Here is a 26237-nt window from a genome sequence, read left to right on the forward strand (position 1 = left end):
TGAACACTGAAGGGGTGGGAGCTAGGGCACTAGCTCAAGAGGGCTCTGAACGGTCAGTGTGTGTGCTGGCACATTCAACCCATTCAACAAATCCACTTACTTTTTTTATGCAACCATTAGTTCAATCAAATAGCACTGGGCTGGAACAAAAGTTTGCACATACTGCAGCCTTCCAGAACTGGAGTTGTCCACCACTGGCCTGATCTTGGTGCGGAAATGGAACAGAGGTGTGGATGAAAGGCTGCTGCTGCTGTAGAAGAGAAGACTGGTGCCCTCTGGTGCTTCCTTTGTATTAGGACAGCTTTACAAGAGCCATCTCACACTCGACTTCAGTTTCTGGTACAATAACAACATGTGATGAAACCCACCAAAAAAACAGTGATGAAACCCACCAAAAAAACTGAACTACTGCTGCTCCATTTCACACATCCCTTTCAGTCCTGGCAGAATCTCTCGGTCTACATGCAGAATCTGCCCACGGGAGATTAACGGTATGATAGTCATCAACACATACAGCAGTTAAAGCTCTTTAGCAAGAATGATGTCTATCAGGGGACTATTCAACACTACGCCAATCATACATGCTCTGCATTCCCTCTCCTACACACACACTTTATAATGCAAACCGATAATAGCATACACTCGAAAATAGTGATGTGATCACTTTATTTTTTTCAGTACAGAAATATTTTTTGACCTTCATAACATTCTTTATGAATTTCAATTTGGCAGCATTCTTTGTTTTGTTTCTGTGGCATAAAATAATAAGTACAAACACTTAGCTAGGACTGGAGCTAGTATATACACTGTACAGGTCAGCATTCCATCTTTCAACTATCAGATAATAATCAACTCTCAGAATAATACACACATGCTGTGTGTACTGGACACTTTTACACAGCTCAAATAAATAGCACTCATTCAAAGACGGCACACAAGGTCACTCAAAACCCACATCCAAACTGAGAAAATGAAAAAAGGTACCACTACAAGAATCAAACAAAGCAATGCTGAGAAAAAAAATAAGTACACTGGATTAAATATCTTTATACCACAGACAGAAACACATAGCACAATGCAACCATCAAGGCCTTTAAGAGACCATGAATGTTTTTCCCTTTTCTTTAAAGCGCATTTCAGTTACTTCTACACCCAGGAAAAAAATTACATTTTTAATATTTTTCAGGTTTTATCCTGTATAAGTATAAATTCCAAAGTTTATGCCTAGTTTTTTACCTATATGTTCCCAAATACTACTTGCTCGTTATCAGACTGAGTGCAATGACATTTTCTTAGAACTCAAGACACCAAAAATGGTCATTTGTCTCTGTAAATGTAGGTTAACCTACATATATCCATGCAAGTGATTACTGAGTACTGATACTTTGGTTAAAAAAAATTAAAAAGACAATTAACTGGCAAAACAACACAATTTACAGAGAAAAACTGTAAGTGATTCTATGTAGTTAGTATTTGGCCACTGCTCAAATTTCAAAATGACAACTGCAGATTTGTTTTCTAATTAAAAAAATGTAAGATTTCCACCATTATTGACACGCATCACACAATTAACTTAAAACTTTTTTTTTTTACCGTGTGAATAAATTAGAATGGTCTACAACATGTAAAAAAAAAAATGTTTACAAATAGGTACAGGACAGCTCACCCTGAAGTCAAAGCATGTCACACATTTTCATACCTCGTGAGGCAAAAAAATATTTGACACACTTTCATTTTAAGATGTAAACTATCCCTTTAAGGCAGGCACAAACAAAACTTTCAGGCTCTTCGCTGAAGAGTCCGACACTCAACATTCACTCACACAGGAAACAAAACAAAGTCTGCTGTTGCACACTGGCGACGTTACGTGATAAACAATAAATAAAACATTTTAAAAAAGGACAAACTTCATATTTGGCAGGTATGCACAGTCTGTCTGTAAACAAAACAGAATCACTTGGGGAAGATAACAGCCCAGAATCCTCCTCTTCCAGGGAAAATCACCAATGGTACTATATGGGGGTGTGGCCTTGTAATGTCACACTGGTTGTGATGGGTGTTGTGAGGATAGGATTTGTTCCACTGGAATATTGACTCCCATCTATCGGCTTGACGACCTGGCCTTGGGTATTTGAAAGGACCATAGGCTACCAGAGGCCGAGGAGGACATAAGGGGGGCAGAGAAAGGGGAGTTGTTTTTTTAGAATGAAATCCATTGTGCTGGTTCACCCCCTTGTTGGACACAAGCTTCCCTCTGGCTACCGGATCCTGGTAAACAGGTTCAGAACAGATACGGACTCCTGCAGAGGAAGAGAGCAGGGGTCAGTTCTCTAACACACTAGAATCTTCTATACCAGTGTTTCCCAAATGAGACACTGGTTTTGCTTATTGGGTTGGTATTGGTAACAAAATCATTTAAAAACAGGTAGACTTTAAGTGGGGCACAGGCAGCACAAAATCAATGTCGCCAGTCAATGAGGTGTGGGGTTACCTTGGTGGACCTCATCTTGCTGAAGACGTTCCAGAAGCGTAGGGTCTCGTCTCCGGCGCCTGTCACAATGGCCTCTCCGTCAGGGGACATGGCCAGGTAGAGCACTCTGTAGGAGTGGCCTGTGAGTTTCGCCACCTGTGTGAGGGAGGGGTACTTCCAGACCAAGATCTGGTTCTGGGAGTAACCGTGTGTGCTCACCTGGAAGTAAAAATAATAGTTACAAATGCTTAAAGGGGATAATCCACCCAATTTTGTGAAAGACTATGTTCAGTAAAACATTTTTTCTCCCCCATGATTTAACTTCTAAGTGGTCGGGCTGAAATAAAGAAATCATGTAGGAATGTGTCATAGCTACATGGTTCTTGTTACTGGAGATCGGGTTATAGCCCATCACATTTCATAATTACCTGGGTCTGGATTCACAAAACATTAAGAAAAAAAAAATAAAGAAGTTTAAGGAAAAATATAAGTTCCTAAGATAGTTCATTCTTAGGAACTTCGTAAATACCTTGTGGGCGGCAGGATAGCCTAGTGGTTAGAGCGTTGGACTAGTAACCGGAAGGTTGCAAGTTCAAACCCCCGAGCTGACAAGGTCTGTCGTTCTGCCCCTGAACAAGGCAACCCACTGTTCCTAGGCCATCATTGAAAATAAGAATTTGTTCTTAACTGACTTGCCTAGTTAAATAATGGTAAAATAAAAAATTAGTGACCCAATAAACAAGCCTGTGACCGGGATGATAGGATTTGGCCCACTATAATAAAGTGTTGATATTTGTTTTTTGCTTTGAGTCTCGAAATGATTCTTTTTTTGTTGGCTCGCGAAACCTTGATGCACAAAAACAAACATTTTTTCCACACATTACAGCCATAAATGGATAACCAAGGAAAGCGCAATAAAATGTTCAGCAAACAAGAGTTTGAAGTGATGGTGGAGGAAATAGCAGGTTGCTATTGGGGAGGTTGCTGTTGGGGAGACTTAAACTGTGGGGTCACTGCAGAGACCAAAAAGATAGGATTGGCGAGAGTGGGCGAGTCGGTCTCTGCCGTCGGGGGTATGGCAAGTGATGTCACCGTAAAATAAAATAGTGGTCCGACATCAAGTCGGCTGCTAAGAAGAAGGGAGCTGAGAGACCATTCATGGGGACCAGCTGGAGAAGGTGTTGTCCATGATAAGAGAGATGGTGGTAGAGGGACTGCACGACCGGTAAGTTAGCTATCATAAACTCACCCCATTCCGTACAAATGTGCGCAACCGCGACATTCAAACGAGGCTACAAAGAAAACTAATGGGACTGTATTGCGACTGTTGTTGACTTCAAAATCTGGGGTGTGAACTATGTTTCTATTCAACGGTTGATTGACATGGTAATGGCTCTATAGTATTGGAGAAAAGTTGAAAAAAATGGACATTATGACGTGTCATGCCGTAATGTACAGCACGCATAAAGCTACTATTTCTGTCTTACAATCTCTCTCCACCAGGTTTAGCACTTCTCTCATCGTTTAAAAACAAGAAATGGACAGTGACGGGGGTATATTTTGCATCGTCACTGCAAGCGATCACGACTCTCAAAAAAATGGTTTACTTATGAAGATCACACAAACCTTCAAATAGGTATGTAATCACACATTATACAAACTCTTTAGTGTTTTATTTACATTTTAGAGGCGATAAGGTGGACAGATCGAGTGAAAAAAAGCAATTTTCCCACACATCATCTCTCCTTCTTACTATCATGCATTAGTTTCGCTTCCTCACCCGCCATTTTTAAAAAGACCCGACGGGGCTCATTGCCTGCTTGAATTATGCAGAAACGGGCAGCGTTTAGGTCATGTCATTTATTTTGTTTGAAAGGGGAAAAAGTATGATTTACAATGGTGTTGATCTGGAAGTATTACGTTTTTGGTGCGCTAAAATAAGGTCAATTGTACGGACCAAGGCGATGTGCAAAAGTGAGTGAGTTTACATTAGCTAACGCATAACGACATTATAGCCAACATTGCTAACGTTAGCTAAGTTAGCCAAGTTCTTCTTTGCCATTTGACGAGCTAACGCTAGCTTTTTAACACTTCTATAATATGGTAATATATTGTTAATTACTAGCTAGCTAGATAACTAATTAAACGCGCTTCATCTTTCTTTCTGAATGTAAATGTCCGGTAGCCAACTGTGTGTGACGCAAGAAAATGTTAATTAATGGTTCCAACAGTATCCACTCGTCACAAGACACGCATTTAGCTGTCCTAAAGTTAAGTACATTTCCAAGAAGAAATCCTAGAACATTATTTTCAAGTATCCCATTTAACTTTTTGGGGGGAAATAAACATAGGAAAAAAATGAATAACATTTCCAATAACTTTGAGGTTACGGAAATAAAAGGCAGTTAAGAAATTTCAAATTAAGATTGCATTGTGGGTTTTATACACGACTTCAGCTGCAACAGATTTCCACAATGAATTTCATGTTGAAACTAACCTTGTTTTAACAAAATAGTGTTATTTAACACTTAATCATAGGCATTAGTGGATTGTGGTGTATTGGGGGGAGGGGGTACTAAGCAAACATATGGAATTGTTTTAACCTCTACGGGATCGGTCTCCCTAAACCAGGACGGTTGTTGCTAACATGCGCTAATGTGACTAGAATGACTTCCATTCAGTAATCTTGCTCTGATTTGTCATCCTGAGGGTCCCAGAGAAAAAAATATAGCATAGTTGTGTTTGATAAAATCCATTATTATGTTCAAATGTAGGAACTGGGGTCTACAGTTCGACCCCACTGCTGTCTCTGGCTCCACACCCACCCCGCCATCTAGATGTGTAAAAGTATATAAGCTAATGATCCATCATGTATGACATTCTTGGGACTATGTTAATTTTGTTTTTTTAATGTCATAGCATTTTTGTATGTTCTCTATAGTTATGTACATAAAAATGTATAAATTCGGCACATTTGGGCAAACTCCTGGCAGATTTGACACAAAATATTGTGCAGTAATGTAGATCTTCACAGGATCCAAATTACACCGACTCCTATCTGAAAGTATGGCCTTGGTCTAGCATTTCAAAGTTGATGAAAAAGCATGTTTTTTGTTTGTATTATCTTTTACCAGATCTAATGTGTTATTCTCCTACATTAATTTCACATTTCCACAAATGTCAAAGTGTTTCAATTGAAATGGTATCAAGAATATGCATATTCCTGCTTCAGGTCCTTAACTATAGGCAGTTTGAGTTGGGTATGTCATTTTAGGAGAAAATTGGGGAGGGGGGGGGGGGGCTCAGACCCTTTAAAATGGTCATACCAAGGATAATCTAGCAATTTGATTTTTAATTTTAACAGCCTTTAAGAATCCCCAAAAATGCTTTAAAAAATATTTGACAAATAAAAAAATAAAAAAGTGTCTGCCCGATATCTAAGATAAATAACAAAGATCAGGAAACTGTTTGACACATTTAATACCTATGGAAGTAGTTTAGGTACTAAAATACTTCCACAAAATGTGGAAAAAGTCAACGGATCTGAATACTTTCCCAAGGCACTGTATATGGGTTACAGCCTTATATATATATATATATATATATATATATATATATAAAAACTGAAATATCACATTTACATAAGTATTCAGACCCTTTACACACTACTTTGTTGAAGCACCTTTGGCAGCAATTACATCCTCGAGTCTTCTTGGGTATGAAGCAAAAAGCTTGGCACACCTGTATTCGGGGAGTTTCTCCTATTCTTCCCTGCAGATCCTCTCAAGCTTTTTTCGGGTTGGAAAGGGGAGTGTTGCTGCACAGCTATTTTCAGGTCTCTCCAGAGATGTTCGATCGGGTTCAAGTCCAGGCTCTGGCTGGGCCAGTCCTGCATTGTCTTGGCTGCGTGCTTAGGGTCGTTGTCCTGTTTGAAGGTGAACCTTATCCCCAGCCTGAGGTCCGGTGCGCAATGGAGCAGGTTTTCATCAAGGATCTCTCTATAGTCTCCCAGTCCCTGCCGCTTAATAAGATCTCCACAGCAGGATGCTGCCACCATGCTTAACCTGGCAGCATCCCTACAGTGTTTTCCAGACGTGACGCTTGATATTCAGGCCAAAGAGTTCAATCTTGGTTTCATCAGACCAGAAAATCTTGTTTCTCAAGATCGGAGAGTCCTTTAGGTGCCTTTTTGGCAAACTCCAAGCGGGCTGTCATGTGCCTTTTACTGAGGAGTGGCTTCCATCTGGTCATTCTACCATAAAGGCCTGATTGTTGGAGTGCTGCAGAGATGGGAGAACCTTCCAGCAGGACAACCATCCCCAGATTGCTCAGTTTGGCCAGCTCTAGGAAGTGTCTTGGTGGTTCCAAACTTCTTCCATTTAAGAATGCTGGAGGCCACTGTGTTCTTGGGGACCTTCAATGCTGCAGAAATTGTGCCTTGACACAATATGGTATCTGTTTTATATCTTTAATAGTTGGAAAAATTTCGAAAAAACAGTTTTCGCTTTGTCATTATGGGGTATTGTGTGTAGATTGATGAGAGAAATAATACAATTTAGAATAAGGCTGTAACATAAAATGTGGAAAAAGGCAATGGGTCTGAATGCTTTCCAAAACTGTATAAAACTGTGCAATGTATACTATATATACAAAAGTATGCGGACACACCTTCAAATGAGTTGATTCAGCCATTTCTGCCACACCAGTTGCTGACAGGTTTAATAAAATCGAGCACACAGCCATGCAATGTCCATAGACAAACCAATGGCAGTAGAATAGCCTTATTGAAGTGACTTTCAACTGGGAGGTCCGTGGGGCGACGCACATTGGCCTAGCGCCGTCCGGGTTAGGGTTTGGCCGATAGGGATATCCTTGTCTCATCGCACACCAGCGACTCCTGTGGCGGGCCGGGCGCAGTGCACGCTAACTAAGGTCACCAGGTGCACGGTGTTTCCTCCGACACATTGGTGCGGCTGGCTTCCGGGTTGGATGCGCGGTGTGTTCAGAAGCAGTGAGGCTTGGTTTGGTTGTGTTTCGGAGGACGCATGACTTTTGACCTTCGTCTCTCCCGAGCCCGTACGGGAGTTGTAGCGATGAGACAAGATAGTTCCACGAAATTGGGGAGAAAAGGGGGGTAAAATTCAACAAAAAAACAAACAAAAAAATTACTATGAAATGTGAACTTTTTTTATTTATTGTCTATATTTATACATTTTGAAAATTTTTACAGTGACTTTCAACGTGGCACCGTTATAGGATGCCAATTTTCCAACAGGTCAGTTTGTCAAATTTCTGCCCTGCTAAAGCTGCCCTGGTCAACTAAGTGCTGTTATTGTGAAGAGGAAACATCTACCGCAAAGTGGTAGGCCACACAAGCTCAAAGAACGGGAACGCCAAGTGCTGAAGCATGTAAAAATCGCCTGCAATACTCACTACCGAGTTCCAAACTGCCTCGAAGCACAAGTTCATCGGAGCAGCCGGACACAAAATCTGTCTAGATCTGTTCCAGATTTTTTTTGTTTTTTTGTTGAATTTTACCCCCTTTTTCTCCCCAATTTCGTGGAACTAACTCCCGTACGGGCTCGGGAGAGACGAAGGTCGAAAGTCATGTGTCCTCCGAAACACAACCCAACCAAGCCGCACTGCTTCTTAACACAGCGCGCATCCAACCCGGAAGCCAGCCGCACCACTGTGCACCAGGCGACCTTAGTTGTGCACTGCGCCTGGCCCGCCACAGGAGTTGCTTTTGTGCGATGAGACAAGGATATACCTACCGGCCAAATCCTCCCTAACCCGGACGACGCTAGGCCAATTGTGCGTCGCCCCACAGACCTCCCGGTCATGGCTGGCTGCGACAGAGCCTGGGTGCGAACCCAGAGTCTCTGGTGGCACAGCTAGCGCTGCAGTGCCCTAGGCCACTGAGCAACCCGGGAGGCCCCATTTCATAGTCATTGTTGTTCAGGTTTCCCAAAGAATGAACTCAAAAAGCACCCACTAGCTACGTACCAGTTCATTGGTGTGTTTGGACCAGGCCAGGTTGCACACCTGGGATCCGGTGTCGGTGCACTGCAGGGGCTGGCCCGTCAAGGTGTTCCAGAAGCGGATACAGCGGTCGGCTGTGCCCCCTCCAGATGCAAGCAGGCCATGCTGATGGGGGGACCAAGCAATGGCCTTCACCGCAGCCAGGTGCTCTGTGTACTGCTGCACCGGGAGAACACTGGAGTGGTTCCATACCAGTAGCTATGGGGAGGGGGAAGGATTGTTAGTTTAGGAAAATAATTCTATAGGATAAAAGGATAAAAGCAGTCGTGTAGTTAATCAAGAGAGGGTTTAACTATTGTGAGATGGGATAGGTCAGACTGCAGGTTTGTGTTTCTGTGTGTGTCTTGTAATTACACCGATACCAGTAGTTGGTGGTCTGTGCTGTGCAGGGCTGAGGTCAATTCCATTTAAAATTATAGTCAATTTAGAATATAAACCAAATTCTAAATTTTCCTCATTGATAAACATTGGAGAATCAGAATTTCAATGTACTTCCTGATTTCAAATGGCATTGACTGGTGCCTTGTCTGTGCATGTACCTTGTTGTCGTTTCCCCCCGAGGCCAACAGCTGATGGTCTGTGCTCCATTTGAGGCCGCAGACTTCCTGTCTGTGTCCCTGGAGACGGCGTTCTGACTGGAGGGGTGGGGCTCGGATATCCCTCTGCAGGATCACCCTATCACGACTGCCCGACGATAACTGGTCGGCATTCCACGCCAACGCACCTAGAGAGAAAGTTTGCAAATAAATGATATTCAAATCATACAAAATAGTTGAAATGCACTCAATTTTCATAGTTGTTTTGACTAAACGCTAAATATTTACATGAAGCCATAGCAATATAATTAATAGATTATATTCTAGATCAATCTATATCTATGTATTCTGTATCAATCTATTTCTATGGTGCATCACTACTGCTCCTCTCTCTAAGGAGAAGCTGTCCTGTTCTCTCTGTAAGACGGGCAGCATCAGTCTACACCCACTCACCCACTCTGGCTGTGTGTCCCTCCAGTACAGACAGCTTCTTCCCTGCTGCCGCATCCCAGATCTGTACATAGCCCTTATGAGTCCCCACTGCTACCAGGTTCCCCTGAAACCACACACACACAAATACAATAACCAGGCATGGTATCAGGGCAAATCCACCACACCCCCTGAAATCTCTAGAAACACATGACTACAACGGGATATAGGATCGACTAAGGGGCAGAGCCATATATTTAGCCAACTTTCTGAATTTATTTAATTCAGTTATATAGCATTGTTTAGATATTACTCATGTAATGGTAATAGGGTGCAAACAATGGCTGCCATAGAATGTTGTAGTGTCCTGTACAGTGCATTCGGAAAGTATTGAGATCCCTTTACTTTTTCTGTTACGTTACAGCCTTATTCTAAAATGGATTAAAACAACTGTTTCCTCAATCTACACACAATATCCCATAAGGAAAAAATGAAAACAGGTTTAGACATTTTTGCAAATGTATTAAAAATAAAACAAATACCTTATCAACACAAGTATTCAGACCCATTGCTATGAGACTCGAAATTGATCTCAGGTGCATCCTGTTTGCATTAATTATCCTTGAGATGTTTCTACAACTTGACTGGAGTCCCACAGTTGACAGTGCATGTCAGAGCAAAAACCTAGCCATGAGGTTGAAGGAATTGTCCGTAGAGCTCCGAGACAGGATTGTGTCGAGGCACACACAACAAATTTATGCCGTATTGAAGGCCCCCATGAACACAGTGGCCTCCATCATTCTTAAATGGAAGAAGTTTGGAACACCAAGACTCTTCCTAGAGCTGGCCGCCAGGTCAAACTGAGAAAATCGGGGGAGAAGAGACTTGGTCAGGGAGGTGACCAAGAACCCGATGGCCACTCTGACAGAGCTCCAGAGTTCCTCTGTGGAGATGGGAGAACATTCCAGAAGGACAACCAACTCTGCAGCACTCCATCAAGCAGGCCTTTATGGTAGTGTCCAGACGGAAGCCACTCCTCAGTAAAAGGCACATGGCAGGTCACTTGGAGTTGCCAAAAGGCACCTAAAAACTATCAGACCATGAGAAACAAGATTATCTGGTCTGAATGGCAAGTGTCACATCTGGAAGAAACCTGGCACCATGCCTACAGGTGGTTGCAGCGTCATGCTGTGGGGATATTTTTCAGTGGCAGGGACTGGGAGACTAGTCAGGATCAAGGCAAAGATGAACAGAGCAAAGTACAGAGAGATCCTTGATGAAAACCTGATCCAGGGTGCTTAGGACCTCAGCCTGGGGCGAAGGTTCACCTTCCAACAGGACAATGACCCTAAGCACACAGCCAAGACACTGCAGGACTGGCTTCGGGACAAGTCTCTGAATGTCCTTGAGTGACCCAGCAACAGCCCAGACTTGAACCCGATCTAACATCTCTAAAGAGACCTGAAATAGCTGTGCCGCAACGCTCCTCATCCAACCTGACAGAGCTTGAGAGGATCTGCAGAGAAGAATGGGAGAAACTCCCCAAATACAGGTGTGCCAAGCTTGTAGCATTATACCAAAGAAGAATTGAGTCTGTAATCGCTGCCAAAGGCACTTCAACAAAGTGCTGAGTAAAGGGTGTGAATGCTTATGCAAAATGTGACTTACATTTTTTAAATATTTTTTTTTTACTGATTCGCAAACATATATAAAAACCTGTTTTTGCTTTGTCATTATGGGGTATTATGTGTAGATTGATGAGGGAAAAAACTATTCAATCAATTTTAGAATATGGCTGTAACATAATAAAAAGGTCTGAATACTTTCTGAATGCACTGAAAATGCATCATAATGCAAAGTCTCAATGTCCCAACTCTATAAATACAGTACATGGCTCTGATAAGGGGTATACATGAGAACATATCGGAGGCAAAGTAGACAGACACACCCTCTCTGACCAGCCCACTGACGTGACAGAGTCCCCCTCCACTGACAGGTCACACAGACGCGTCACCTGGAGACCAAAAGACATAATTGATATATTGTCAATTACCAACTCATATCACATGAAAGAGCTTACAAAAGGCCTTTGAGATAAATGGAAACATCAAATAGTAGGCCGGTGAGAAGGTGGTCACTGATTTCAGTGTATCAAAGAGTAACTTTCATGATTATTTTTTATTGTTGCTGAAAACCAGATGTTCCGGCTTAGTTATAGTAAAACATGTCAATTCTGGTCTTCATTTTGACAGTTTGTTGCAAAAGTGACACATTATGGTCTTTTAATAGTAAATCTAGCCAGGATTTTATCATACATGTCAAGCAGTGCAGTTTCAGCTCTGTCTGTCCGTGGCCTCTCTTCCACGGTACGCACTGTCACTGTGACCGTTTCCATCTTGTCCAGCTGTGTCTAACATTTCACTTAAAACCTGTTTCATGTCTGCATCGAAGTAGCGGTCCTTGTACCTATCATCTAGCATGGTGGCAACACAGTAAAGAGACTCAGAGAATGCCACCAAATCGCTTGTTCACAGCCTCAAGTACTTTTGTAAGTTAACCCCACAGTCTGTGTCGGCAGTTTTGTTGAGCAGGCGTTTCAATGACATGACAGAGGGTATCACGTCTGCTGCAGGCGCAATTGAGCTTATTTCTTTAGTCCGTTGTTCGAATGGAGCTAGGAGTGTGTTCATGTTTCCAAGTTTCAAACATGTTCTCAAATGCCATTGAAATGGCAGCAGCGGTATGAGAACCAGCACATTCTTGAGCATGCAATAAATACGGCTTTCAAATCAAATGTATTTATATAGCCCTTCGTACATCAGCTGATATCTCAGTGCTGTACAGGGGAAACCCAGTCTAAAACCCCAAACAGCAGCAATGCAGGTGTTGAAGCATGTTGGCTAGGAAAAACTCCCTAGAAAGGTCCGTATGAAATCCTCGTTTACCAACGGTGCTGTCAGACTCCATGCTCATGGGGCTGACATCGCTGGTCCAAATGTCAGATGTGAAGCTAACAGCAGTGATGCTCATGGATGTGAATTTCAACAATACTGTGTAACTCTGGTAGGGCAACATCTGAAAAATAGTGTGTACCAGGGCTCGAACAATCAGAGAAAGCCAACATCATCCACAACAGAGGACGGTTGATTGTCAAGGGCAATGAATTCCATTATCTTGGCGTTAAATGAAGTTCGCCTTTGAGTTGTCTCGCTGAAATGTTCTTACTACTTCAAAGGACAGCTCGACTTGAACTTGTTTAGTTGTTGGAAGTGTCCGTTGAGAATTTCTCTGCTTTTGTTCTGTGTAGCGCTGTATTTTTCGTGGAGTCATTACGTCATCTACTTACGTTATATAGGTATGCACGTCAGCTTTGACATTGGATTTGGCGTTAAACTAGACATCAGGCCGATGTTGGGATTTTTAGCTAATATCGTCCGATTCCGAAATGCTCACCGATATATCGTGCATCCCTACAAGTAAGTGAAAGAAATAGGTTGATTATGTTTTCATATGGGTACATCTCTAATCTGAACTAAAATAACTATTGCCCCGTAGCACTCACTTCTGTCATCATGATGTGCTTTGAGAGACTAGCCAATAATCATATTACCTCTACCTTACCTGACACCCTTGACCCATTTCAATTTGTTTTACCGCCCCATTAGATCCACAGACGATGCAATCGCACACTGCCCTATGCCATCTGGACAAGAGGTACACCTATGTAAGAATGCTGTTAATTGATTATAGCTCAACATTCAACACCATAGTACCCTCCAAGCTCATCATTAAGCTTGAGGCCCTGGGTCTGAACCCCGCCCTGTGCAACTGGGTCCTGGACTTCCTGACGGGTTGCTCCCAGGTGGTGAAGGTAGGAAAAAACACCACTTTGCTGATACTCAACACAAGGGGGCCCCACAAGGATGCATGCTCAGGCAACCCATGACTGCGTTGCCATGCACGCCTCCAACTCAAATCATCAAGTTTGCAGACGACAGCCGTAGTAGGCCTGATTACCAACGATGACGAGACAGCCTACAGGGAGGAGGTGAGGGCCCTGCGAGTGTGGTGCCAGGAAAATAACCTCTCACCCACAACGTCAACATGACAAAGGAGTTGATCGCGGACTTCAGGAAATAACAGAGGGAGCACCCCCCTATTCACATTGACGGGACCGCAGTGGAGAAGGTGGAAAGCTTCAAGTTCCTCAGCGTACACATCACTGACAAAATGAAATGGTCCACCCACACAGACAGTGTGGTGTAGGCAAAACAGAGCCTCTTCAACCTCAGGAGGCTGAAGAAATTTGACTTGGCACCGAAAACCCTGACAAACTTTTACAGATGCACAATTGAGAGCATCCTGTCGGGCTGCATCACCGCCTGGTCTGGAAACTGCACTGCCTGCAAGTGCAGGGCTCTCCAGAGCGTGCGGTCTGCCCAACGCATCACTGTGGGCAAACTACCTGCCCTCCAGGACACCTACAGCACCCGATATCACAGGACGGCAAAAAATATAATCAAGGACAACCACCACCCGAGCCACTACCTGTTCAACCTGCTTATCATCCAGAAGGCGAGGTCAGTACAGGTGCATCAAAGCTGGGACTGAGAAACTGAAAAACAGCTTCTGTTGGCCATTGGAAAAAGAGCAACTGCGTAATAATGCAATACGGGATGGATTGAATTGAGCCCCTCATTTTCATTTTCTTCCCAGCACAATATGCAATAAATGGGAGTTTACATCTCAAAGATTATTTTTGCACCCCATAGATGTCAGGAATTCGCCACCTTACCACTGTGAGCCAACTGTCCAAAGCCCTATTTACTTGCGATGCGCATTCATTTCATCAGATTAATATTCATGAGCAATTCCCCACACTCACATCTTCTCACCTGAATGCATTTTTTTTTTTTGAAGGGGTTGGGCAAAGGCTGAAATTTGGGTTGAGAGTTACCCTTTAACACACAATCACACACACACCCCCACCTGGCTGGTGCAGGCACTCCACAGGTAGACACAGGTTCCCAGGCCGACACTGAGGACATTGAGGGAGGACCAGTCCACCAAGTTGAGGTAGAAGTCATCCTGCAGCTCCGGAGCATCCAGCACCTTGAAGGGGATCTTAGAGATCTTACGTGTGGGTTTCCTAGGCGACCGTAACAGCTTCTGACTAGGAGGGAGACAAGGAGGGCTGGATTGCTCATTCAATGTGAAACAGAAGACTCTTCTTCACCAAGAGTAATATCATTAGAATGGAATGAGAGGGAGAGGAGAAATAAAACATCACTGTTGGCCATATAATATAAAATGTATGAGAAAGTGAAGGTGGTGGTTACCTGTTGCTGCTAACAGGAGACAGGGAGTATGGAGAAACTGTGTTGCCATCCTCAGGGAGAGACCGTTTGGCACAGACAGAATACTGTAAACCCACACAAGTGGCATATTGAGAATCAAAAGTTAACATTTTGTAGTACGACTAACAAATATTAAAAGTGGCTAACTCCAGCATACAGCACACTAGTCCTGGTAGTTTTGAAAAAGACGCCATTGCCCCAGAATGTATAAGGGCCTACTACGGACACTAAAGAGGCTCCTCTTGGCAGGGGTTGAGGGCTGGAGGCGGCGATCCTCTGACTGGGGGTCCTGGACCTTCTCTATGCCTGCCCCCAGCAGCTCGTTCTTTAGCAGGGCAGAGTACGCCAGGCCGTCTGCTAAAGGAGAAATAGTGGAGGACAGAGGGGGTGAGCAGACATGCATGAGCAGCACAGATTAAGTGTGTAGGAGACTTTTAAAGAAGTCAAGAGGGTTACCTTTGCTAGTGTCTGTTGTGCCATCCTTTGTCTTCCTGTTCTGATTGTGGGACTTCTCATTCTCCTACACAACATCAACACAGTGATTACATGTGCTGAAACCCAGAAAGTGCTTACAATCAACACAGATGTAAAACTTTGGGCAGAAGACAAAATCCCAGGGTGCATTGCAGGGGACTCACGTTGATGCGGTGGAAGTTGACGCTCCAGTTGGCGCCGGCGCGGGAGGGAATGAAGCGGTCGCCATGTTTGCTTGGTGACGACAGAGGGGAGTTGGTGGGTGTCAGCGCTCGCACTGCATCTATGGCCTTCTTTACAGGGGGGAAGAGCGAAGGATAGTGTAAGACGGTGAAATCGTCAGAGGACACCATTTTTTAAGCCAATTTCCTGCAATTCTACACATTTCTCCAATGGAGCTGAGCTAAAATGTTTGCAGTTTTAAAGCTAGGGCACTATACACATATGTTTTATTTTGAGTAGATACCACAGACTTCCAGTCATTGCGCTAATGCTAGCGGCTCCCAAAAACTACCAACTTCCTTCATACTGGACAGACATACAAATTCACGACCTAATCTGCCTCTAGGGAAATAGATAGCCAAAATCCCTTTCAAACACGTTAGGAAAAAATCTAAAGAAACTTAGAATTTTGGGTGTAGTTATCCTTTAATGCAAGTGCATTTATTAATGTATTTGTATCGCCATTTAATCCACCGAAAAAAGGACCAATATAAGATTAGAAGAAAACAGACTTCAGGACAAATAATGAATAGGGTACTCTTTACATGACTATGAGCCCATTTGGCTTGGCGCGCGATCACCCAACACTTGAATTACTGTGAACTAACTGTTACGGCTTCTACGTTGAGTGCTGCGTAGATAGAAGCTTGGCAGCTCAATAAAGTGCCAGAAATGCACACTGGCCATATACTGTTACATTAAGTGTCATGGTATGGTGTTGGGTGTCGTAAAAAACAATTGATGCTATGCCCAAATGTAAAGCCGGGCTAAGAACGTTCAACTCTGTGGTGATGTTAACATTGCACCCTTTTCGTGAAGCCGGCAAAATCTGTTGTTTTATATTTGCTCTTTGCAAAGGTTATTCCTCAAGCTCGGTCATTCAAATGTTTATATAGACATACACACAAAAAAACAGCAGGTTACAAAATAACGCTTATTTTTGATATATGGGTTGTCATTTGTCAGGGACTGGTCCAAATTCACGTTTCGTCACCCCCATCTTGCCAGCAGTGTGAGAGTAGTGAACACCGTTCACTGAGGGTAGTGTTAACAGGAATCCTTGGGACGTTTAGCATAGGCTAAACCCTATCCTAATCATAAACCTTACCTAACCTTAATCCTTACCATTTTAAAAAGTTAAACTTCAAATTGGGTAGGGACGTCCCAAAGATCCCGCACTGAGGCAACGCCTTGGGCGAGAGGCAGCGCTATGCCAGCTGCAAATGTTGCGATTGTTGTTTTTCCTTTCTAGTGATTACTACCAGAATTCAGTGGCTACAACCCTACACTTTACGAAAATATAGTTAAGTATCAATACACTGAAAATGTGTCCCAAGTCATTGTTTTCCAGCTGGCTAGTATGAGGCAGCTCAGTCTTCAGATAATTATTTGCTGGAATCTGTGCAGTTTATCCTTTCAATAGAGTAACAGTTTTTCTATTTTAAAAAATATGTCTTTTGGTGCTCCTAAATTTTACGTGGTGCTTACATTAATGTCCTTTCCTCAAATTTAAGAAATCAGCTTTGAGTATCTTTGTTTGTGCTTAAAACAGCACTATCATTTCATATTTTTTTGGTCCAGCTATAATAAAAATATCAGCAGATACTGTATAAGTCAGTGAAACCCATATCGGTGGGGGTTTACACAACACACAGAGATGGACAGCCTCTCGCAGACAGTCTGAGCACTGATGGAAGGATTGTGCATTCCTGGTGTAACTCAGGCAGTTGTTGCTGCCATCTTGTACCCGTCCCGCAGGTGTGATGTTCAGATGTACCGATCCTATGCAGGTGTTGTTACACGTGGTCTGCCACTGCGAGGACGATCAGCTGTCCATCCTGTCTCCCTGTAGCGCTGTCTTAGGCGTCTCACAGTACGGACGCTGCGATTTATTTCCCTAGCCACATCTGTAGTTCTCATGCCTCCTTGCAGCATGCCTAAGGCACGTTCATGCAGATGAGCAGGGACCCTGGGCATCTTTCTTGTGGTGTTTTTCAGAGTCAGTAGAAAGGCCTCTTTAGTGTCCTAAATTTAAGCTGTTAGTGTCTTAACAAACACAGGTGCATGTTCATTAATTGTTCATGGTTCATTGAACATGGATGGGAAACAGTCTAAACCCTTTACAATGAAGATCTGTGAAGTTTGAAAGACAGGGTCCTGAAAAAGGGACGTTTCTTTTTCTGCTGAGCACACACAAACACACAGTGCCTTCGGAAAGTATTCATACCCCTTGACATTTTCCCACATTGTTAGGCCTTAATCTAAAATTGATTTTTTTATCCCCTTAATCTACACACATTATCCCATAATGACAAAAAAAAATAGACTTTTTTGCTAAGTTATTAAACATAAACTGAAATATCTCATTTACATAAGTATTCAGACCTTTACTCAGTACTTTGTTGAAGCACCTTTTGCAGCAATTACAGCATCACATATTCTTGGGTATGACACTACAAGCTTGGCACACCTGTATTTGGGGAGTTTCTCTTATTCTTCCCTGCAGATTCTCACAATCTCGGTCAGGTTGGATGTGGAGCGTTGTTGACAGCTATTTTAAGGTCTCCTCAGAGACTCGTACTCCTGACCTACTATCAGGGGATTTGGATCTCGGGTGACGCAAATATCGGTACATTTTTCTGCCAACTAACATACCTTGTTAACCAGGTTACATTTTTTTCAAAACACAAAAATGACATGGCCAACAGAAACCACATTGCATGCATACAAGGAACACACATTTTTCATTAACAGCTTAATGGAAACATGCAACAATAGCAAACCTATTATCTTAAAGTAAAAATACTCTATATATATTGGAGGTCGACCGATTATGATTTTTCAACGCCGATACCGATTATTGGAGGGCCAAATAAAGCCAATAACGACAATTTTTTTAATTTATTTGTGATAATGACAATTACAACAATACTGAATGAACACTTATCTTAATACATCAATAAAAATCAATTTAGCCTCAAATAAGTTTAAATAATTTTGGTTTAAATAATGCAAAAACAAAGTGTTGGAGAAGAAAGTAAAAGTGCAATATGTGTCATGTAAAAAAGCCAACGTTTAAGTTCCTTGCCCAGAACATGAGAACATATGAAAGCTGGTGGTTCCTTTTAACACGAGACTTCAATATTCCAAGGTAAGAGGTTTTAGGTTGTAGTTAAAATAGTATTTAGAGGACTATTTCTCTCTATACGATTTGAATTCCATTCTTATAGGGACTTAGTATTGCCAGTGTAACAGTATAGCTTCCGTCCCTCTCCTCGCTCCTACCTGGGCTCGAACCAGGAACACATCGACAACAGCCACCCTCGAAGCAAGGGGAACAACTACTCCAAGTCTCAGAGCGAGTGACGTTTGAAACGCTATTAGCGCGCACCCCGCTAACTAGCTAGCCATTTCACATCGGTTACACCAGCCTAATCTCGGGAGTTGATAGGCTTGAAGTCATAAACAGCGCAATGCTTGAAGCAGAGTGAAGAGCTGCTGGCAAAACGCATGAAAGTGCTGTTTGAATGAATGCTTACGAGCCTGCTGCTGCCTACCACCGCTCAGACTGCTCTATCAAATCATAGACTTAACTATAATAACACACAGAAATACAAGCCGTAGGTCATTAATATGGTCGAATCCGGAAACTATCATTTCGAAAACAAAACATTTATTATTAATCGCATATACCCTGACTCTGCGTGCAATGAACGCAAGAGAAGTGACAATTTCACCTGGTTAATATTGCCTGCTAACCTGGATTTCTTTTAGCTAAATATGCAGGTTTAAAAATATATACTTCTGTGTATTGATTTTAAGAAAGGCATTGATGTTTATGGTGAGGTACACGTTGGAGCAATGACAGTCCTTTTTCCGCGAATGCGCACCGCATCAATTATATGCAACGCAGGACATGCTAGATAAACTAGTAATATCATCAACCATGTGTAGTTAACTAGTGATTATGATTGATTGATTGTTTTTTATAAGATAAGTTTAATGCTAGCTAGCAACTTACCTTGGCTTCTTCGCGTAACAGGTAGGCTCCTCGTTGAGTGCAATGAGAGGCAGGTGGTTAGAGCGTTGGACTAACGTTAGTTAACTAAGGTTGCAAGATTGAATCCCGGAGCTGACAAGGTAAAGATCTGTCGTTCTGCCCCAGAACAAGGCAGTTAACACACTGTTCCTAGGCCGTCATTGAAAATAAGAATGTTTTTCTGCTGTTTTTCTGCAAAGGGACCAGGACGACTGATCCGTGTAAAGGAAAGAATGAATGGGGCCATGTATCGTGAGATTTTGAGTGAAAACCTCCTTCCATCAGCAAGGGCATTGAATGTGAAACGTGGCTGGGTCTTTCAGCATGACAATGATCCCAAACACACCGCCCGGGCAATGAAGGAGTGGCTTCGTAAGAAGCATTTCAAGGTCCTGGAGTGGCCTAGCCAGTCTCCAGATCTCAACCCCATAGAAAATCTTTGGAGGGAGTTGAAAGTCCGTGTTGCCCAGCAACAGCCCCAAAACATCACTGCTCTAGAGGAGATCTGCATGGAGGAATGGGCCAAAATACCAGCAACAGTGTGTGAAAACCTTGTGAAGGCTTACAGAAAACGTTTGACCTCTGTAATTGCCAACAAAGGGTATATAACAAAGTATTGAGATAAACTTTTGTTATTGACCAAATACTTATTTTCCACCATAATTTGCAAATAAATTCATTCAAAATCCTACTATGTGATTTTCTGGATTTTTTTCCCTCATTTTGTCTGTCATAGTTGAAGTGTACCTATGATGAAAATTACAGGCCTCTCATCTTTTTAAGTAGGAGAACTTGCACAATTGGTGGCTGACTAAATATAACCTATTACTGAACACGCAACTCCTGTAAATGAGGTAGCCAATTAAAACATCATTTAACATTTTCCAAAATGCAATTAGTTGGAAAACACAGTTCTAAACAGCGCAACTGATGGCGAGCAGTTCCATGAAAATATGTGTTAGAAACTTAGAGAAGAGGGGGAATCTAACAGCAAAAACTAGCATAGGTTGCTAATATGACTAGGATTGTACCTCCGGCTTCTGGACAACTAAATAAAGTTTATGAAAACCAATAAAACAGAAGGAGAAAAATTCTGTATAACGGCCTTTCTAAAATAATTTCCTCCACATTTCTATCGTTGGATTTTGGCTACCCTTACAAAAAAAAGATAGCAGTTTTGAAACTGCAGTAAAAGTGCATTAACTGCAGTCGACGGTGTTATTTTGGATGCAGTTATACTCTCTAGTTACGCGCTGATAGCCTGTCTACCGTTGGTAAAGCCTATGCATTCGAATAGGAGGCGCGATTTAATTACAAGTCCATAAAAATAGCTCTTTAAATCATGGCCATCAAAATATTTGCATTTAGAATTATTGGTGGCGCAATGACTGGGCTTACAAAAGCACATTTCACTCCAGTAGCACATTTCTGATGAGCTGCTCTCGCTCTGTTTGACAGGTGATAGGCTATTCCGCTCCACAAACTAGGCTGTGTGATAAATGAGATACATGACAACTAACGAAAATACACACACGCGCCAATTTAATTCCACCAAATTATGCAAATTAACCTGTACACTGAAGCGTTAACATCACCAGTATCTCTGGATAGATTACCTTCACCCCATGTCCCATCAATTGAACTAAAACTCACTCTCCAAATCTCTGAACATTCTGTGGTCAGCTAAGTGTGTGCCAAGCAATTCATACATGAATACATTTAGACACCATCTTGAGGTTTGAATTCTAAGATATTTGCAAAATGTAAACAAGGGAACATCATACCATCTCAATACAGAATGATATTGGACAACACAAGCCAATACAGAATAATAAACAGTACAGACAATACCTTTTAAAAAATCAATCCACTTACAATAGGGCTGGCATTCTCGTTCTGAATGTTGATCTGCCTGAGCAGCCGACACTCATAGTCCTGGTCCATAGCTGTAAAGGAATAGGAAATTATATAGCATTGATTTACATAAAAAACAAAACTACTGACCAAAAGTATGTGGACACCTGCTTGAACACCTCATTCCAAAATCATGGGCATTAATATAGAGTCGGTCAACCCTTTGCTGTCATAAAAGCTACCACTCTTCTGGGAAGGCTTGCCACTAGATATTGGAACATTGCTGCAGGTACTTGCTTCCAATCAGCCACAAGATCATTCCAATTCATCCCAAAGGTGTTTGATGGGGTTGAGTTCAGGGTTCTGTGCAGGCCTGTCAAGTTCTTTCACACCATTTCTGTATGGACCTCGCTTTGTGCAAGGGGCCATTGTGTTGTTGAAACAGGAAAGGGCCACAAAGTTGGAAGCAGAAAATAGTCTAGAATTTCATTTTATACCGTATCGTTAAGATTTCCCTTCACTGGAACTAAGGGGCCTAGCCCGAACCATGAAAAACAGCCCCAGACCAGTATTCCTCCTCCGCCAAACTTAACAGTTGGCACTATGCATTGAGGCAGGTAGCGTTCTCCAGGCATCCGCCAAATCCAGACTCGTGCGTCGGACTGCCAGATGGTGAAGCATCACTCCAGAGTCCAACAGCTAAGAGCTTAAAATCAAATCAAATTCTCTTTGTCAGATGCGCCGAACACAACAGGTGAAATGCTTACTTTTACAAGCCCTTAACCAACAATGCAGCTAAGAAAATACCTATATATATATAAAAAAAGAGAAATAAGAATAACATAATTAAAGAGCAGCAGTAAATAACAATAGCGGGGCGATATACACAGGGGGTACCGGTACAGAGTCAATGTGTGGGGGCACCGGTGTCGAGGTAATATGTTCATGTAGGTAGAGTAATTAAAGTGGCTGTGCATAGATAACAACAGAGTAGCAGCAGCGTAGAAGAGGGTGGGGGAACAATGTAAATTGTCTGGGTAGCAATTTGACTAGCTGTTCAGGAGTCTTATGGCTTGGGGGTAAAAGCTGTTAAGAAGCCTCTGGGACCTAGACTTGAAACTCCGGTACCGCTTGCCGTACAGTAGCAGAGAGGACATTCCACGCCAAGGGTGGCGGGAGTCTGACAATTGAGGGCCTTCTGCTGACACCACCTGGTATAGAGGTCATGGATGGCAGGAAGCTTAAACTCTGCAGTGACATGCCGAGCAGTTGCCATACCAGGCAGTGATGCAACCAGTTTGGAACATGCTCTCGATGGTGCAGCTGTAAAACCTTTTGAGGATCTGAGGAACCATGCCAAATCTTTTTAGTCTCCTGAGGGGGAAAAGGTTTTGTCGGGCCCTCTTCACGACTGTCTTGGTGTGCTTGGACCATGTTAGTTTGTTAGTGATGTGGGCGCCAAGAAACTTGAAACTTGACCTCGGATGGGGCCACAGTGTCTCCTGACCCCTCCTGTCTCAGCCTCCAGTATTTATGCTGCAGTAGTTTATGTGTCGGGGGGCTGGGGTCAGTTTGTTATATCTGGAGTACTTCTCCTGTCCTATTCGGTGTCCTGTGTGAATCTAAGTGTGCGTTCTCTAATTCTCTCCTTCTCTCTTTCTTTCTCTCTCTCGGAGGACCTGAGCCCTAGGACCTGAGCTCCAGGACTACCTGACATGATGACTCCTTGCTGTCCCCAGTCCACCTGGCCATGCTGCTGTTCCAGTTTCAACTGACCTGAGCCCTAGGACCATGCCCCAGGACTACCTGACATGATGACTCCTTGCTGTCCCCAGTCCACCTGGCCATGCTGCTGCTCCAGTTTCAACTTCCACCTGACTGCTGCTGCTCCAGTTCAACTGTTCTGCCTTATTATTATTCGACCATGCTGGTCATTTATGAACATTTGAACATCTTGGCCATGTTCTGTTATAATCTCCACCCGGCACAGCCAGAAGAGGACTGGCCACCCCACATAGCCTGGTTCCTCTCTAGGTTTCTTCCTAGGTTTTGGCCTTTCTAGGGAGTTTTTCCTAGCCACCGTGCTTCTACACCTGCATTGCTTGCTGTTTGGGGTTTTAGGCTGGGTTTCTGTACAGCACTTTGAGATATCAGCTGATGTACGAAGGGCTATATAAATAAATTTGATTTGATTTGAAGCTCTCAACCTGCTCCACTACAGCCCTGTCGATGATAATGGGGGCATGCTCGGTCCTCCTTTTCCTGTGGTCCACAATCCTCTCCTTTGTCTTGATCACGTTGAGATAAAGGTTGTTGTCACATTATTATTTTAGGTTCAAACATAATTCTAGTTTTTCCTTATCCTTCATTCCAGGTGTTGAAAACCAGTACTTTCTGGTGGATGTCATTTTCATGGAAAGATGCAACTACTCAACGTTTTCCCAAGCTATACTATATACATACAAGGAGTGATGCCCAACAGTGTCCATGTTACCTGTCTCTGCCATGTCATCAATCTGGTGGGTGAGACCTGGCAGCACTACAAATAGTTCTCTGAAGTTGCATCACGTGTGACATGGATGAGAGCTGTCTTCTTCAAGAAGCCTGCCAGAAAGAGAAGAAGGGTGAGCTTCCTCATTATGAAGGAGTTTGTGCTGGCCAAGGCTCCTGAAGCAGAGAGCTCCAGATGGAATAGCTGGTTTGAGGCAGTGAAGTACCATGCAGAGCATGTTCACCTCTACAGAGTTTTTGTTGGCACAAAAGTCATCATCCCAGGCAGTCACAAACATCCTCCAGCTGGAAACAGGAGAAGGTTGCTGCATTATGGCCTAGATTCTTGCATTATTTTTTTTAATTTATGAAACACTTAGTAAGAACTCAGTTTTGAAGCACTTGCCTTGATTTTTTTTTAAATTGTGCAATGTGTTGCATTACAAATGTACTGTTATACCTTATTAAATTGTTGACCTTTTATTCATTCACATTAATAGACTCTTTCTGATGATGAAATTAGAGTAAACGGTAAAACACAGAATTTTGAAAAATGTACGGAGAAAAAATGGAATTTGGAAAAAAATTAAACGGATTTCATAGGGCCATACATCACCACTCCAGCCGACACTTGGCATTGCGCATGGTGATCTTAGGCTAGTGTGCAGATGTTCTACCATGGAAACCCACATCATGAAGCTCCCGACAAACAGTTCTTCTTCCAGAGGCAGTTTTGGAACTCGGTAGTGAGTGTTGAAACCGAGGACAGACGATTTTTTAAACGCTACAGCCCTGGGCAGTCCTGTACTGTGAGCTTGTGTGGCCTACCGCTTCACGGCTGTCCATTGTTGCTCCTAGACCTTTCCACTTCACAACAGCACGTACAGTTGACCGGAGCAGCTCTAGCAGGGCAGAAATTTGACAAACTGACTTGTTGGAAAGGTGCCACATTGAAAGTCACAAATATCTTCAGTAAGGCCATTCTTCTGCCAATGTTTGTCCATGGAGATTGCATGACGGTGTGCTCGATTGTATACACCTGTCAGCAACAGGTGAGGCAGAAATAGCCAAATACTCTAATTTGAAGGTGTGTCCACATACTTTTGTATATATAGTGTACTTGTCAGCTGCATATTATGCATCTCCTATGTGATACTGGGCTTTGCCTTAATGATGTAGATTAATTCAATACTTTAGTTCCAAAGCACTGTTTTGTTTTCTGTAAATTGTACCTAGCTATTCGGGTTGTTTTGTGTGGAGACTTGAATAGCTGGCGCACTAATCTCGCTGGCTGTAAATTAATTTATCCTCTGCAGCAGGGGTAACTTTAGGTCTTCCTTTCCTGTGGTGGTCCTCACGAGAGCCAGTTTCATCATAGAGCTATATGCAACTGCTTCTGTCGTGCATAATCAGAAAACTGTTGGCATAGCTTACTGATGTTGTTCTCTCTAAACTAAGCCCGATGGCCTATGTTACAATTTTAATTGCCAGAAAACTAATGTTAGATCTCTAGTTCAAGAATGCCGGATAGCACCGTGAACTAGCTCGCCATATTATAGTTCAAGACTTGAGCCAATATGAAAGCCACTTTCAAACACCGTCCAAAAATACAATTATTCGACGACACTAAAGCCACTGATTGTAGAAAGCTAACTACAATTACCACGATAAAGCCATGCTAGTCATAAATCACAACTGTTCCTTTCGCTGACCAGTAACGTTAGTACCGCGCTAACGTTAGCAACCTATCAATCTCCAAACGTTCGAACTTGTTTCTCACACAAACATTTTTCAAATGGACCTACCGTGCAGTGTGAAAGATTCTCGGTTATGCACTGAATCTGAGATTATTTTTGTCTGGCGATATCTATGTGGAGAAAAAATACATATTATTTATTATCCAGCCCAGAAAGAGACGAATGTTTTCACCAACAAACGCTTGACCGGGATTCGCAAAGGAACATGGGAAAAACGCGGTGACGTCACTTTTTTCGAATCACACATTTTGCGTTGTCAAGGGAACCAGACATGCAGAAGTGATTCTGACGAGTCATGGGTAACTGCATGGAGTGTCTGAAAGTGGGTGTGTCAACAGAAGTGGGAGGATCAACATAAGTAGGTGTAAAGAAGGGCAGATTTGTTGCCACTCAAAACAGTTTTGCTTTTAGTTAAGCCTAACCCCAACACTTTTCCTAGCCTCATTCTCCTAACCTGCTGCCCATTCTACCTAAACCCAACCCCTTTCCTAATCTTAAATTAATTATCTTTAATTATTCTAACCTGCCATGTTATTTATCCTAACCTTCTATTCATTTTAGCTAAGC

The 26237-nt window shown here is 42.7% G+C and overlaps 1 protein-coding gene across 2 annotated transcripts; it reads right to left on the minus strand.

Annotated features, from left to right (window-relative positions):
- Positions 1–649: 649 nt before the first annotated feature.
- LOC112226595 (fizzy-related protein homolog) lies at positions 650–25881 on the minus strand. Of its 2 annotated transcripts, XM_024391026.2 has the most exons (14): positions 25719–25881; positions 23918–24027; positions 21445–21515; positions 15473–15601; positions 15291–15354; positions 15061–15191; positions 14817–14899; positions 14467–14650; positions 11426–11491; positions 9502–9604; positions 9052–9236; positions 8477–8710; positions 2492–2689; positions 650–2300 (listed from the first exon to the last, which is right to left on the minus strand). In XM_024391026.2, exons 2-14 carry the CDS (start codon positions 23928–23930, stop codon positions 2259–2261), a joined length of 1503 nt encoding a protein of 500 aa, XP_024246794.1. In that variant the 5' UTR covers positions 23931–24027; positions 25719–25881; the 3' UTR covers positions 650–2258. The 2 variants fall into 2 exon arrangements, with proteins under 2 accessions (XP_024246794.1, XP_024246795.1); XM_024391027.2 differs by lacking the exon at positions 23918–24027.
- Between the last annotated feature and the right edge of the window lie 356 nt (positions 25882–26237).

Source organism: Oncorhynchus tshawytscha, linkage group LG28 (genome assembly GCF_018296145.1).
Source record: "Oncorhynchus tshawytscha isolate Ot180627B linkage group LG28, Otsh_v2.0, whole genome shotgun sequence".
Lineage (NCBI taxonomy): Eukaryota > Metazoa > Chordata > Actinopteri > Salmoniformes > Salmonidae > Oncorhynchus > Oncorhynchus tshawytscha.